The sequence below is a fragment of the Monodon monoceros genome, unplaced genomic scaffold (genome assembly GCF_005190385.1).
Source record: "Monodon monoceros isolate NGI ecotype Baffin Bay Population unplaced genomic scaffold, NGI_Narwhal_1 Super_Scaffold_9, whole genome shotgun sequence".
Classification (NCBI taxonomy): domain Eukaryota; kingdom Metazoa; phylum Chordata; class Mammalia; order Artiodactyla; family Monodontidae; genus Monodon; species Monodon monoceros.
The window spans coordinates 51,752,800-51,767,921 of record NW_021703786.1 but is presented as its reverse complement, the minus strand read 5'-3'; the positions used below and the strand labels follow the sequence as shown (position 1 = coordinate 51,767,921).

The 15,122-nt window shown below is 48.5% G+C and overlaps 1 protein-coding gene across 1 annotated transcript; it reads right to left on the bottom strand.

Annotated features, from left to right (window-relative positions):
• On the bottom strand, positions 1-2,067 carry BHLHA9 (basic helix-loop-helix family member a9). Its single transcript, XM_029212390.1, has one exon. The coding sequence runs from the start codon at positions 1,399-1,401 to the stop codon at positions 478-480; it is 924 nt and encodes a 307-aa protein (XP_029068223.1). The 5' UTR covers positions 1,402-2,067; the 3' UTR covers positions 1-477.
• Positions 2,068-15,122: the final 13,055 nt, after the last annotated feature.

Here is a 15,122-nt window from a genome sequence, read left to right as displayed (position 1 = left end):
CTTTTTATTTAGCTGCTCCTGATGGCCTCTCCCAGATCACAGACTTGGGGCATCAGCACAGGCAGGGGGAGGGGACCACTGTGCCGTCAGACCACACCAGCTGCCACCCACGCTCCCACATACCCTCACCCCCCTGTCCAAAAGTCCCCATTCTCCTAACAAACAGCAGGACTTAGAGGCACAGGGATGCAAAAGTCACTTTCCAAGAAGAGTTCATCGAGTCCAAAGGTAAGAACCCAGCAGGATCCTGCTCCTTTTGGAGCTGCCAACCCTGGCTGGGATTGGGGGGGGTTAAGGGGTGCAGCCCCAGGCTCCAGAGTTCCTTCCCACTGGCAAAGCGCCTCCTTTCCCCCTCTGGCCTCAGCCCATTCAGCTATGCCCAGGATGATTTTATAATCTTCCCTTCTGTAGTCATCAGGTCATTGGCTCCTCCCAGGCCGGCCTTCCTCCAGGCCCGCGGGTGCTCTCGGTGCCGGGTCAGGAGTGCTGGTAGCCCAGCCCGGGGCCCGCTCGCAGGTGGCCCCGCGGCCAGGCAGAGGGAGCCCCGAGACTTCGGCGCCAGCTTCCCGCGGAGGCCTGGGCCACGCCCCGCGCCTCGGCCACCGCCCTGGCCTGTCCCAGGGGCGTGTGCAGGAAGCACGAGGCGCAGCGCGGCGCGAAGGGCCCGGCGGGCGGCGGCGCAGGCTGCGGCGGTCTGCAGCCCGCGTCCGCCGCGTCCCCAGCGCGCGCGGCCTGGCCGTAGCACTCCAGGTGCCCGCAGGGCCAGCGGGGCGCGGGGCTGGCGCGCAGCACGAGGGAGAGCGCCGAGATGCGGTGGATGGCCCTGCGCAGCGTGGCGATCTTGGAGAGCCTCTTGCCGCCCAGGTCGTGCCGCAGCGCGCGGCGCAGCGCGTTGAAGGCCTCGTTGTAGTCCAGGATGCGCTTGCGCTCTCGCACGTTGGCCGCCATGCGCCGCGCTTTCGACCGCACCGGCCGGCTGCGCTTTCTGCTGCCCACCACCTCCTCTGCCTCGCCCAGGTCGCGGGGACTGCTGTTCTCTCTCAGCACCCCAAAATCCCTCCCGGCCTCCAGGCAAGAGCTCCCCAAGTCCTGGGCAGAGCCTTCGTCCCCCTTCAGGCCCCTGAGGCCTGGTCCCGGCGCGCCTCGGTGCATGGCCTTCTCCCGGGCCTTGGCGCCCCGGCTCCGGCTCCGGCTCACAAGCCTGACAGTCCACCTTCTGAGCGTTGACTCCTGCAGTCTGGACACTCCCGGGACAGGCCCTCTCTGGCTGGGCTTTATGGCACCACGTGGCTCTCCGCCCTCCCCATCCATCCATCTCCCTCCTCCTGCTTTATTACCTGCCTCCAGGTAGGTTGGTGAGGGAGGAGCCCAGAGGAAGGAAGCAAGGAAGGGAGGACGCATGCAGATTCTTGTAGGAAGGGATCAGATGGGCAGCCGGGCCACGCCCAGGGCAGTGCTCCAGCCGCGGGGAGAGGTTGCCCTGCTTCACTCCAGGGCCTCTCTGCGGTGGCTGGGTTCCACCTTCTTCCTCCCGACCCCAAAAAGAGTGCCACATTTGGCCTCCGGGCAGGAAAGCTGATAGGTGCACAGAAGGGCCCCAGTTTTGTAGTTGAGTGTGTTTAAAGAACCTTGAAAGTTTTGTCAAGTCGTGTGGGCAGCCACGGGGCTGTCACAGAGGAAAGCATGACTGTTCCAGCGGGACCGATAAGGGAGGGGCAGATCAGCTACAGCAGAGGGCCCTGCAGATAAGATGGACCGGGAACTTCTGGCTTTCTCAGCTCCCAGAGCGAGGCTGGCTGTGATTCTGAGCTTGGGCTGGACCTCGTATCTCTCTTTAGCTCCCTTTTCCGCGGGCAGAGCTGGGCTGAGTGCTGACTCAGACGATGATGGCGATTGTCTGGTGGCCCCCTGGCTCCCCTTGCGGTACCCATCAGGGCATCTTTTGGAGTCCAGAGTCCTTGAGCAGCTCAAGACACAGCACTGTGGGGAGGTGGAAGGGTAAGCTGGGACGAAGTGAGAGAGTGGCATGGACATATATACACTACCAAACGTCAAATAGCTAGCTAGTGGGAGGCAGCCGCATAGCACAGGGAGATCAGCTCGGTGCTTTGTGACCACCTAGAGGGGTGGGATAGGGAGGGTGGGAGGGAGGGAGACGCAAGAGGGAAGAGATATGGGGACATATGTATATGTATAACTGATTCACTTTGTTATAAAGCAGAAACTAACACACCATTGTAAAGCAGTTACACTCCAATAAAGATGTTAAAAACAAAACAAAAAAAAGACACAGCACTGCCATGTTATGAACTCAGTGAACCCACTCACCACCCCCCACCCCAGGGATTTTTAATTTTACACGGGGTATCAGAAAAAGAATAACGCTTAGTCCTAGAGAAAGACTCCCCCCGCAATGGAATTTCAGGCATCCACAAGTAAGTTGTATGGAGCACCAAGGTCAATATCATTCCCAGCCACAATCCAAATGCCTCCAAAATGCCAAGACTGTGTGATCAGCTGGGATGGATATGGAGTTCACATCCATCTCACCGAACAGCAGACTAACGACCCCATTACTTCAAACTATGAATTGCTCTATGGAGAAAAAGAATAGGGCTGTTCTTCTGTTTTATTTTCTGCCTTGCCTACTAGACTGTAAGCACCCTAAGGACATTGTATTTCTAGGGCTCTATTCCCCAAATCTGCAATGTCTGTGAAATTTAAAAGTGAATGAAAGCAGCTACAGCTGGATGTTTTCACCTCTCAAGCTGTTTCCCGCTGTCCCTAGAAACCACAGACACACAATCATACAGAAATGCAGGCCTCAAGCAGGATTCTACCCTGAGCCTGAGCCTCACAGCAATCCTATAGGGAAGGCTCTATTTTTATAATACCCATTTTACAGACTGGAAACTTGAGACTGAGAGAGTTAGGTAATCTGCCCCAAGTCAGAGGGCTGAGCTGTTGCTGAGCCAGGATTTCAAATCAGGTAGCGTGGCTCCTATTTGAAGACCTAACCCCTCTGTGCTGGGCCTGCGTTCTGGGCTCAGTGAGCACTTCTCCACCCCCAACGCGGACAGCCTCCACCGACCACCTGTAGGTAATAGAGGCCTTGCATCTGCCCTTTGAAACAACAGTCATCGAGATAGTCAAATAGTTTCAACTGCGTTTGAAAATAAAAAGAGCTTGGCTGCTGTAGAGAAGACTGGGGAGGGGGTGGGGTGGGGTGGGGTGAGGGGAAGGAGGGTCCTCCAAATGACAGACAAGCAGGAAAAATATAGAGAATCTGCGCTGGAAGCTAGGAGCAGTCCGAAGCAGCCCAACTGCCTGCCTCCTGGGACTGAGATTCGCTACCTGGGATTTCCTTGGCTAATTCTAACTCTGTCCCCAGCTGAACTGACGGCTGCTGGACCCCAGGGGGAGCATCAGAGAGCAGAAGTGACAGGCCAGTGCCCACTTGCCAACCTGACCCTCCACTGCAGGTAAGCCAGGGCCCTGTAAGCCAGGAGTAGTCTGAGGGGACTCGGGATCAGCCTGCAGCCACCTGCATGCACGTGTTGGAAAGGCCTTAGGCCTCTGCCTGCTGGAGATGTGGATTGAGTTCAGTGGCCTGCAGTGGGTCACCAGCCTCGGCTGCTGGCCAACATTGCCTCTGTGAAGCCAGCCCCGAACCCTCCCCTTCTGTGCTTTACCTTAGCATGCAGCAGATCATATTATACTTCTTTTCCCATGTATTTATGTCTTTTTTTAAAAATTGAAGTGTAGTTGATTTACAGTGTTGTGTTAGGTGTACAGCACAGTGATTCAGATATATATATGTATGCATATATATATATATAAGAATATATATATATATTCTTTTCAGATTCTTTTATAGCTTATTACAAAATATTGAGTATAGTTCCCTGTGCTATACAGTAGGTCCTTGTTGGTTATCTACATATCGTATTCAATACTTTTATGTTCATGCTGGATCCACATCCAGGTCGCTTCTATATTCCCAGTACCTAGCACAGTGCCTGGTACACAGTAGATGCAAGGAGATATTTGATGAATATTGAATAAATGGTGCCATCCCTGATACTAAGATATTCACGAGGACTTCCCTGGTGGCGCAGTGGTTAAGAATCTGCCTGTCAATGCAGGGGACATGGGTTCGAGCCCTGGTCTGGGAAGATCCCACATGCCACGGAGCAACTAAGCCCATGCGCCACAACTACTGAGCCTGCGCTCTAGAGCCCACGAGCCACAACTACTGAGCCCGTGCGCCACAGCTACTAAAGCCCACCCTCCTAGAGTCTGTGCTCTGCAACAAGAGAAGCCACCACAATGAGAAGCCCGTGCACCGTAATGAAGAGTAGCCCCTGTTCGCCACTACTAGAGAAAGCCCACGTGCAGCAACGAAGACCCAACTCAGTCAAAAAAAAAAAAAAGAAAAAAAGATATTCACGAAACTCTGGAAACTTCACGCTGGTCTGATCAAACAAGCTCTATATTCAAATCTGGTAAACAGTTATTGAACACGTACTAAATACCAGGCCCAGTGCTATAGGCTGTCACGTGTGTTGACAGCCATGAACACGTATATTAAGTATATAGAAGCTCCATGGGACTTCCCTGGCAGTCCAGTGGTTAGGACTCTGCGCTTCCACTGCAGGGGTCATGGGTTCAATCCCTGGTCGGGGAACTAAGATCCCACATGCCATGTGGCGTGGCAAAAAAAAAAAAGTATATAGCTCCATATTAAAATAGAAGGAAGTAAACCTTGCAGCCAAAAAGAAATGCCATAGAATTCCCCATCCCCCCAGTCACCTGGGGGGAATTTGATAATTGCCAAAGCTGTATTCACCCATGTGGTTGTAGTGGCAGCAGAAGTACATTGTAACTTCTCAGGCCCCACCCCAGATCTATTGAATTCAAACTTCTGAGTTAAGAGCAAAGTGGTTCAGATGTTCAGAAATACATATATATATGTTCTTCCAGAATCTAACCCAATCTAAATTTTACCTTGCTTAAGAATGACTGTTCAGGATTGTACACATAATGACTTATTTAAGGTTAATTTAAGTCTTATTCAAAGATAATTTTGAGTACACACAATTTTCTTCTTGCACATTAACTTGAGAACGTCCCCACCTATACTTGGATGGAGGAAAAAATACTCATGGCAATAGACACCTCTGGGGCTCAAATGTAACAATATAGTCGTAGAATATCAGCAAGGAAAGAAAACGAGGTTGAACCACAGATTTCTCTGCTGGCCCCCGACCATGAACCCTCAAATCGATATGAAAAGGAGGTCAGTGAAAGTAAAGACAATGTCCCAAGGGCGCAAGTTCCCCGATGCTGGGAGCAGGTCTGCCGTCCCATCCCTTCCCTAAAACAATTCTGGCTTTTCCTTCCCGTGTGTCCTACTTCTCCAGGCCGGCTCCTCCGCCCTTCCCCGCACACGTCAGGAAATGACCCTCGGCTCCAAGTTAATAATTCTGAGGCCACACTCTCCTGACAAATGGCCGGGGCTCCCAGAGAGAAGCGCCCCGCCCCACTCGGCCCCCTTCCCACGAATCCCTGGAATCCGAGGGGACCCGTGTGATCCCCGGCTGCGACCCCCGGGGCGTGCAGCTCGCGGGGGCCTCGAGCGGAGTTGGGCCGACTTCAAAGGCCAGCGGCGGGGCAGGCATTTCCGCGGCATCTGCAGCGGCGGCCCGTCCCTCCCGCCGCGCTGCTGGAATCCGCCCCCGCGGGGAGCGCCTCTTCTCCCGGCCGGGCCGCCAGGAGGCGGGCGCAGGGAGGAGGGGCCGCGCTCGTGATTTAGGGCCGGGAGATTCCGCTGACGGCCGCGAAGGTACCTATTACCTCTCGGCGGGGCTTGGATTTCAGAAATTCCTGCTGTTCCCCGGGAAGTTCCGGCGTCGCTCCCCCGAGGGAAGACAGAACTCCCACCTTGGAGAGAAAGCCGGGATCCAGGGACGGGCCTTCCGGGGAAACCGAGTCCAGGGCGTCCTGAGAACCCCGTCATCTCCGGAGAGCTGGCCTCCAGAAAGGCCCACAGCCTCCCTTCTCTCCCAGACCGGGATCCTCAGCCTTCAACTTAGAGAGAAACTTGGCGTGGGGGAAATGTGGAATCTGGCAGTTCTGGGCTCAGTTTCAGGCTCTGTGCCTTCATTCAACAAAAATGTGATGACTGCTTCCTGTTCTAGTTACTGGTGCAGAGTAGTGAATTAAACAGGCAAAAAGCTGGCCTCACAGAAGTCACATTCAAGTGCAGAGAGCAAATAATAAGGAAAATAAGTAATTTATGTAGTAAATAAGTACTATTAGAATATATTAGAAAGTGATAAATGGTACAGAAAAGATAAAATCAGAAAAGATAGAAAGTGGAGAATGTGGGGGTGGGAGGGGTCAGGGAAAGCCCACCTGAGAAGGTGACATCTGAGTAAGGACTTGAATGAGACAAGGTATTTTTGTGGCTACCTTGAGGAAGAGCTTCCAGGCAGCAGGAACAGCATGTGCAAAGGCCCTGAGGCAAGAGCGTGTCTAAAAGTTCCAGGGGCAGCAAGGTGGCCAGTGGGGCTGGGGCAGAGCAAGAGGTGAGCTCCAGCTGGTGACATGGTTGCACAGTCTACTGCAATATCTTGCACTTTTACCTGGCAAGAGATGGGAAGCCATTAAATAATTTATTCCATCCCCTCACTTCATGAGTCTTAAATACAAAAGAAAACCCATTAGCTTTCTCTTTCTCTGACTGCTGGATGAGTATTCCATAAGCCATCATAGTATGATGAGGAAAATACAGTAAACTGGCCAAACCATGATATGAGAAAGCAGGGGGTGATGGGAGATGAAGCTGGGGGTTTACTAGGCATCATGCCCAAAAGCTTGGATTTCATCCTGTAGATAACTGGGTACCACAAAAGGATATTAAGTTAAGGAATGACACAGTCATGTTTGGATGGTAGCTAGAGATCCTTCGAACAGTGTGGAGAAGGGATCTAAGGCAGACTCCAGTTAAGATACTGTAAAGATCCAGGTGAGAGCCGAGTGCCCTGAGTTATGCAGGTGGTTGTGAGAGAGGTGGGCTGGAGTCCACACCTGTTTGGAAAGTAGAACTGGCACATGGGGGTGGCCAGCTGGAGGTAGCACATGATGCAAAGGAAAGTGGTACCATCTCCATATCCTCCTTCAAGAATCTGAGGCCTGAGATTTCTGGGCAGCCCCTAGTGATGGGCTCTCTGAAATGCAGAGTCCAACTCTGGATGTGGGAGGAGGCTCAGGAAGGACAGAGAGTTGATGGCATTCTGGTCACTTCTTCCCAGGGGCTGGGAGACCTGGGGCACGTGGGGTTTGCAGTGAATGTTTTTTTGTTGTCATTGTTGTTTGCTCTGCAGCATTTTAATAGTCTGTCTGTCTAGGGGAGGGACGCCTCCATGGTGGGGCTCTGGGTGGGAAAGACTCCTGGCAGCTAGGACAGACAGGAGTCTAGGTACTTGACTCCTTGACTTGAATATGAAGCAGGTGTCCCAGAGAAACAGGCTCTTGGGGAGAAATTGCCTGTACTGGGCCAGTAGCCTCCAGTGTCCTGTGGGGGCATCCTCAGGAGGTTACTGGCTGGGCTGTGGTTCCAGCCACCCAGTTTCCTATAATTCTAATGAGTTTCCCAAGCTTAATCCCATTAAATTTTCTACTGATCCTGTGAGCTATCTCAGAGCTGCCCAGCAACTTCCTCTTCCTCTTAAGTGAACCAAGTTGGGTTTTGTTGTTTATGACCAAATTCCTGACAATCTAGAGCAGAGAGTAACTGCCCTGTTGCTGCTCTTACTCCCAAATCAATCCCTGTACCTACCCTACCATTTACCAGCTTTGAGACCTGGGGCAGGTAACTTAACCTCTCTGAGCCTCAGTTTCCTCAGCTCTAAAATGGATTGGTAACTGCCTCACAACTGGAAGGCCCTTGGTGCAATGCCTGGCACATAGTTGGCACTTCATAATATTTAGTTATTGTGTTATTTTTATCCTGTTTCTGGCAAACTTACTCAGCATCCCAGGGGTACTTTCTTCCAAGCTTATGTAATACCCCTTTCCCCTGCCCCTACTCCCAGCCCACAAAGTAACATCGCTCAGTCAGGCATCTCCTGACTGCTTGCTCCTTCTTGGTCTAAAGCTAGAATATTTCTTGGACCTTCCCCTACACTCACCTCTGCTGTGCCTATAACAGTGAACAACAGAGGGGATGTTTGGGCTCTGGAATAAGACCATCATTTATTAACTGTATAACCTTGGGTAAAATGCTTAATTAACCTCTCTGAGCCTCAGTTTCCTTATCTGTGAAATGGGGATATGCAATAATACTGCTTCATCAGATTAGTTGCAAGGATTAAATAAAACAGCATGCTATGCTCTCATAAGAGGTCCTGGCTCCTCTGAGGTGCTCTAACTTTCTCACCCTCCTGCGGCTCTGCTCCCTTCCCCAGGCAGCCTGGCACTGCAGCTGTAAATCATCCAGAAGCCAAGAGCACCCTCCTCCCTCCCACCCCAGTACCAAACTCCTCATCACCTCCACCCACTAATGACCTGGTGATTGGCTTCTCATTAAAGCAATGACAAAGAGGCCTCTGTGCTTTTAGCTGGGGTCTAATCAGCCATAGATCTGCCCCAGGGTCAGTCAGGGGTGAAGGAGGAATTCTGGTTCCTGGGGCCTGGCTTGGCATTGATGGAGGGCTCTGTCTTCCTGTCTCCTGGGAGAGGCAACCACTGGCCTGAACTGGAATTCTCGGGACAGGGTCCTGCTATTGTGGGGAGGAGAAACAGGGCTTCTACTCAGTGCCCAGGAGACTGAGAGCCATGTGTGGTCTGCCTTCCTGAGATGCAATTTTCTCATCTGTCAAGTGGGAATAATAAATGATAATACCTACCTCGTGGGGTTGGTGTGAAAATAGACATAAATAAATCAAATGTACATTTCTAAAACTTTGTAGTTGTCAACAGATGGTAGCCATTATCATTGTTGTTGTGATTGCTTTCATTATTATTGGATTTTTATTTTAATTTTTATTGGAAACCAAATGCCAATTTTCCCACCTCCATTTGGTGACTAGTTTATTCTGTCTCCAATGATTCGTAATGCCACATCTCTATGATGCCACCTCCAGCCATCTCTGTTTAATGCCTGTCTGATCTGGCAATCCCTTGGCCTCATTGCTCATTTTCATAATTTTCTTGAGTATTCTTGGCTCTTTACACTTCCATGGGAATTTTAGAACCCCTTTGTTTAATTTAATCATCCATATGATTATTCTTCTGTGATTCTTTTCATATCTCTTCTATGTATATTTCTTTCTCAAGGTGGCTTCCCTCATGGTGGCAAAATGGCTGCAGGAGTTCTAGGAATCACGTACATACTCCATCATGCACAAAAGGGGAAGAGACTTACCCAGGTAGGCCGCTTCTCAAACCCTGACCCATAGAAACTGTGAAGTAATAAATGCTCATTGTTGTTTTAAGCCAATATGTTTTGAGGTAATTTGTTACATAGCAATAGATAATGAATACAGCAGTTATACCATTTCCCAGACTGTCCTGCAGTTGACTGAGTTCTCCTCTTAATATGAGCGGAAGTGATGTGTGTCACTGCCAGGCCTGTCCATGATAACTTCCCATATGCAGCCTCCACACTCCTTCCCCTTCCTCCTGTATCAAAGACCTAGGGCAGCCATGGGAGCCACAAGCTAAAGATGATAGAGCCAAAAGGTGGAAGGAGCCAGGCCCTTCATCGCCTGGAGGAGAGCTGCCCAAGAAAACTGCCTGACCGGGAACCCCCACAGTGAATGATTCCACAAGTGAGAAATAAACTTTTATGTTAAAGCCCTTGAGATTTGGGGATTTATCTCCTACAGCATTTAATATCATCATTTTTTAAAGGTTTTTTTTTTTTTTGATGTGGACCATTTTTAAAGTCTTTATTGAATTTGTTACAATATTGCTTCTGTTTTATGTTTTGGTTTTTTGGCCATGAGGCATGTGGGATCTTAGCTCCCAGACCAGGTATCAAACCCGCACCCCCTGCATTGGAAGGCAAAGTCTTAACCACTGGACCACCAGGGAAGTCCCTAATACCTTCTTTTAAAAAAATTTTTTTTGTTTTTGGCTGCATAGGGTCTTTGTTGCTGTGTGTGGGCTTTCTCTAGTTGTGGTGAGCGGCGGCTACTCTTCGTTGCGGTGCGCGGGCTTCTCATTGCGGTGGCTTCTCTTGTTGCGGAGTGCCGGCTCTAGGCGTGCGGGCTTCAGTAGTTGTGGCTCGCGGGCTCTAGAGCACAGGCTCAGTAGTTGTGGCGCATGGGCTTAGGTGCTCTATGGCATGTGGGATCTTCCCGGACTAGGGATCGAACCCATGTCCCCTGCGTTGGCAGGTGGATTCTTAACCACAGCACCACCAGGGAAGTCCCCCAATATCATCTTAATTAATACACTTTTCATATAGCATTTTAAAGATCTTTTTTTTAATACAATCAATGTTCATTTAAATGTGCTCATATATTTACTAATTTCTTTGCTCTTCATTACTTCCTGCATCTCAGACATTCCATGTGGAATCTTTTTTTTTTCCCTGCCTGAATTATGTCCTTCAGAATTTCCTCCAGTGAAAACCCACGAGTGATGACTTGCCTTTATTTCTCCTGTACAAGTCTTGTCGGTTCTGCTTTTTAGAGTCACTTTGAAACTGTGATGTTGTCTTCTTACTTTCATTACTATGGATGAGATGTCAGCTTCAGAGTAACTGTTGCTCCTTTGACGGTAATTTCTTTTCCAGATTGGTTTTGAAATCTTTTCATTGTTTTTGATTCCTGATATTTCACCATGACACATTTAAGTGTGTGGGTTTAAAAAATATATATATCTTCTAGGATTTGTTGGGCTTCTTGAATTTGTGGTTTGATACTTCTTCTCAGATTGGTAAATTTCCTCACACTTTGTCTTTTCAAATATTTCTTCTGTTGCACGTTCTTTTTTCTTTTCTTATGGTTCTTCAATCACATAGGATAGACTTTCTCACCGTCTCCTTCACATCTATTCTCACTTTTGCTTTAGTCTACAGATACTTTTTAAAGCCATTTCCATAAGCTTCAGTTTAATTTGATCCTCCTAACTCCTTGTGACGTAGGTAGGGCAGAGTGCCTCTTTTGCCAAAAGAATTATTTTGTCAGCAAGGCAAAGGTGTTTGCCCAAGGCCACACAGCTGGTGGCAGGGCAGGAAGACAGTGAGGCAAGTGGTAGCAAAGAGGCAGGATAATCTAGTCAAAAAAGTTTAAGCTCCGGGGACAGATAGCCAGGGATATGAGTCCTGGACCCACTACTCAGTAGCCCAGTAACCTTGGACAAGTCACTTAATCGCTTCTTGCTTGGATTTCTCCATCTGCAAAATGGGAACCATAATGACTAACTGGCAGGGCTGTTTGGGGAAGTTCACTAGATAATATATGCAAGATTCCTGGCACCGAATAGGCACTCAATAAATATTTGATCAATGAATTAATAAAGTGTTTAGCCAGCTTGGCGTGCACTCTCAATCAATGTTAGCTATTGCTATTATGCTTAAATTTTATTTATATGTAAATGTATTAGTTTAGTACCGTTGTCATTTCAACAAGGCCCTCAGAATTCGGGATCCTCTCTGGTCTCCTGTCCTCCCACCCCTCCCACCCCTGTCACCCCCGCCCCTCCAGGCTCCCCTAGACTTGCCCAGCCACAGGACTCAGCCCGCCCCGCCATAAATCAGGCCCTGCAGACCCTGGGTCTGTAATTAACAAGCCGAAGTGGGCGGGTCTGGGTGACCCCGCCCACCCCGTCCCAGGGGCTTCCTGCTCCCGCAGTCCTCCCCAGAAGGGGGAGGGAGGGCGCAGGAAGGTGTGTGTGGGGGTCTCTCACACCCCTCTAATTTATCGCCCTCTGTGTGAAGGAGATTTACGAGCTACGAGACCGGGAGCAGGTACTGTGAGGAAGGGGTGGAGGGGGAGGCGACGGGGGGGACCCAGGGGCTAGGCGAGGAGGCAGGTGGTCCACCCGCCTAAATCCTGCAGGGCGGCCGTGCGCGTCCTGCCACAATTCATGGTCCCCAGGTCCTGGCGCCTCCCTCACCAGGGTCTCCCAGGGCCAGGCTCTGAGCTGGGGGTTCCACGTGCTTACTGATTCTTGACGACTTCCTGCAGGTTCTGGTATCTGTCGCCCTATTTTTCAGATGAGAAAACGAAATCTCAGAGACTTCCTTTGCCCTGATTCCAAAGCTTCAGTTCTGTCTATTGTTCCATCCTCAATTACTTCTTGGGGGTCGATATGAAAATTTTCCTCCAATTTAGCTGTATCATTCCCCCATAAAGGAAAGAGCCACCTGCTTGGGGTGGGTCAGGGAAGGGGGGAGAGGGAGCAGACATTCTCCAGGCACTGCAGAGGCCTAGCTTAGCTTCAGGACAGCTCTTTGCCGTGACCATTTTTATGCCCAGTTCACAGAAATGGAAAGAGTGTGCAGCTTTGCCAAATTTATTGACACAGGATCCTTTTCTCACAGAGCATCTCCCAGGGCAAGCTTTCCAACACACACACCTGTTGAAAAATTGTTAGTTGGTTGATTGTTAACTGAAACGAAGCAGGAGTAGGGCTACACTCAATAGGAAGGATCTTCAGATAACCTCCTTTACCTCTCTGAGACTCCATTTATTCCTCTGTAGATGGGATAATAATAACCACTACCTCAGAGGTGATTTGTAAGGATTAAATGAGACACGCTTGGAACATCACACGACACACAGTAGGTCCTCAGTAATGGCGGTCGTGTACTCTGCTTTGCCCGCACTTCCTGGAGGGAGGAGGCAAGTAAAAGACATTAGCTCTGAGACACATAGCTAAATTCTTGCTCTTCAAAGGTGTTCCTTTGGGCTAGTTCAAAGAGTTTATCGTCCTTCAAATATGGCTGGCTCAAAAAGAACCTTTTACTCTTGGAATCAGAGAGAAAATTGGGAGATCTAGGGCCGGGTGTGAAAAAGTTGGGCGGTGTCTTGGCGCCCTCTGCTGGTCAAGTAGTGGAACTCCAAGGAGACGGTCCAGCTAGGCCCCTAGGCCTGCGGCCCAAGGTTCTGCCTTTTGGGCCAACACAAATCTGTGACGTGAGAGGAAATTGCTCTTTTCTGCCCCTGGTCAGCTTCCTCTTGCACTCCTCTCAGGGGCTCTCCAAACTTTTGCCACTTGCAACCCACAGTTTTTCCACAGGCCCTCTCTCAGCAGATAGCCCACCCTCACCTCTTGTGTCGTAAAGGAAAAACTGAGGCCATCAGGTGGAAACCCTCAACTTCCTGCCGAAGGCCTACAAAAATATCTGTCTGCACCCACCTGCGCCTCCTTTCCTCCTGCCGTTTGAAGCTAATTCCCCTCCTCCTGGGGAACAGAGAAAATAGATAACCGATGAGCACCTACTGTATAGCTCAGGGAACTTTACTCAGTGCTCTGTGGTGACCTAAATGGGAAGGAAATCCAAAAAGAGAGGGGTTATATGCATACGTATAGCTGACTCACTTTTCTGTACAGTGGAAACTAACACAGCATTGTAAAGCAACTATACCCCAATAAAAATTAATTAAAAAGTAAAAAATAAAATAATTCCCTGCTGGGCTGGGAAGCCCCTCCCCTCCCATCTCTTACAAAACCTACACTTTGTCCCTCGCTCTCCTGTATTTTAAAAAAATTTTTTGAAATAGACTATCTTTTAAAAATAATTCTAGATTTACAAAAAAATTGAGAGGATAGTACAGAGAATTTCCATATGCTCTGCACCCAGTTTTCTTTATTATTAACCTCTTACCTGGTACATTTGTTACAATTAATGAACCCATATTGATACATTATTATTATTAACTAAAGTCCATAGTTTATTCATATTTCCTTAATTTCCTAATGTTCCTTATCTGTTCCAGGATCCCATCCTGGATCCCACATCACATTTATTTGGTGGAGTTTCAAATTATTTGGAATTCTTCTGCACTGGAGGTTTGTCTCTTCTCTCCTATTCATTCATTCATTCATTCACTCATTTCATTGTGGGCTCATCAATATTTATCTTGTATAATTTAATATAACTTTGGTTTAATACTACTTTATTTCGTTGCTTAAATTTTTCTCTCTCAAATATTTTTAACTTCTTCCTTCTTTGGTGTCAGACACACAGTGATATTATCAAGGCTTGTTCCATGATATTTATCGCAGCACTATTTCAAATAGCAAATGTTGGGAATAACCTAAATGTCTATCATTTGGGTTAGAATGATTAAATGAGTTTTGGGTATAACCATTTTATGAAATACTAGGTAGCTTCCCCCAACTCCCTGTCACTTTCTTTCAGTGAAATAGATCTTTGTATACACCTGCATGGAAAAATATAGTGATTAAGGCCACGGGCTCTGGAGACAGGCTGAGTTCAAATTTTGGTACTATGGCCTTGGGCAAGTTACTTAACCTCTCTGAGCATCAGCTTTTTTAATCCATAAAATGGTGATTACAAAAAAAGGTAATTACAAGAGAATCTATTTTGTGGGATTGTTGTGAGAATTAAATAATACATGGAAAGTGCCCAGAACTATGCCTGGCACATGGTAAGCTTCAATACATGTTAATTATTATTGGTATTATTATGGAAAGATTTCCAAGACATTGTGTTGAGTAAAAGGGGCAAGTTGAAGAAAAATACTTAAAGCATATTACCATATGGTATACGTATTCATTACATAATAATAGGTAACACCATATGCATATAAAATGTGACACTGGATCAAGTCTATTCCATATGAGGGGAAAAATCTCCCTCTGGCCGACATCTCCTGCCATGTATGCTCCTAGAGGGAATAGTTCCTATTTATATCTTTATCCCAGCAACTGGGAGAACTGTGGGACAGTAATAGTAATAAAAATAGCTAACATTTATTACTCTTGGCTCTTGCCATGAGCCAGACCCTGTGCTAAGCTCATTTTATGGATTCTTTCATTTATTTCTCCCAAAAAGCCTATGCAGTAGTTGCTACTATTACCTCCATTTTACAGATGGGGAAAGTGAGGCCTAGAGAGGTTTAGAGCTAGCTAGCAAG

Coding starts and splice junctions, on each gene's coding strand:
- BHLHA9 (XM_029212390.1), bottom strand. CDS start 1,401: ATGCGTCCTCCCTTCCTTGCTTCCTTCCTCTGGGCTCCTCCCTCACCA.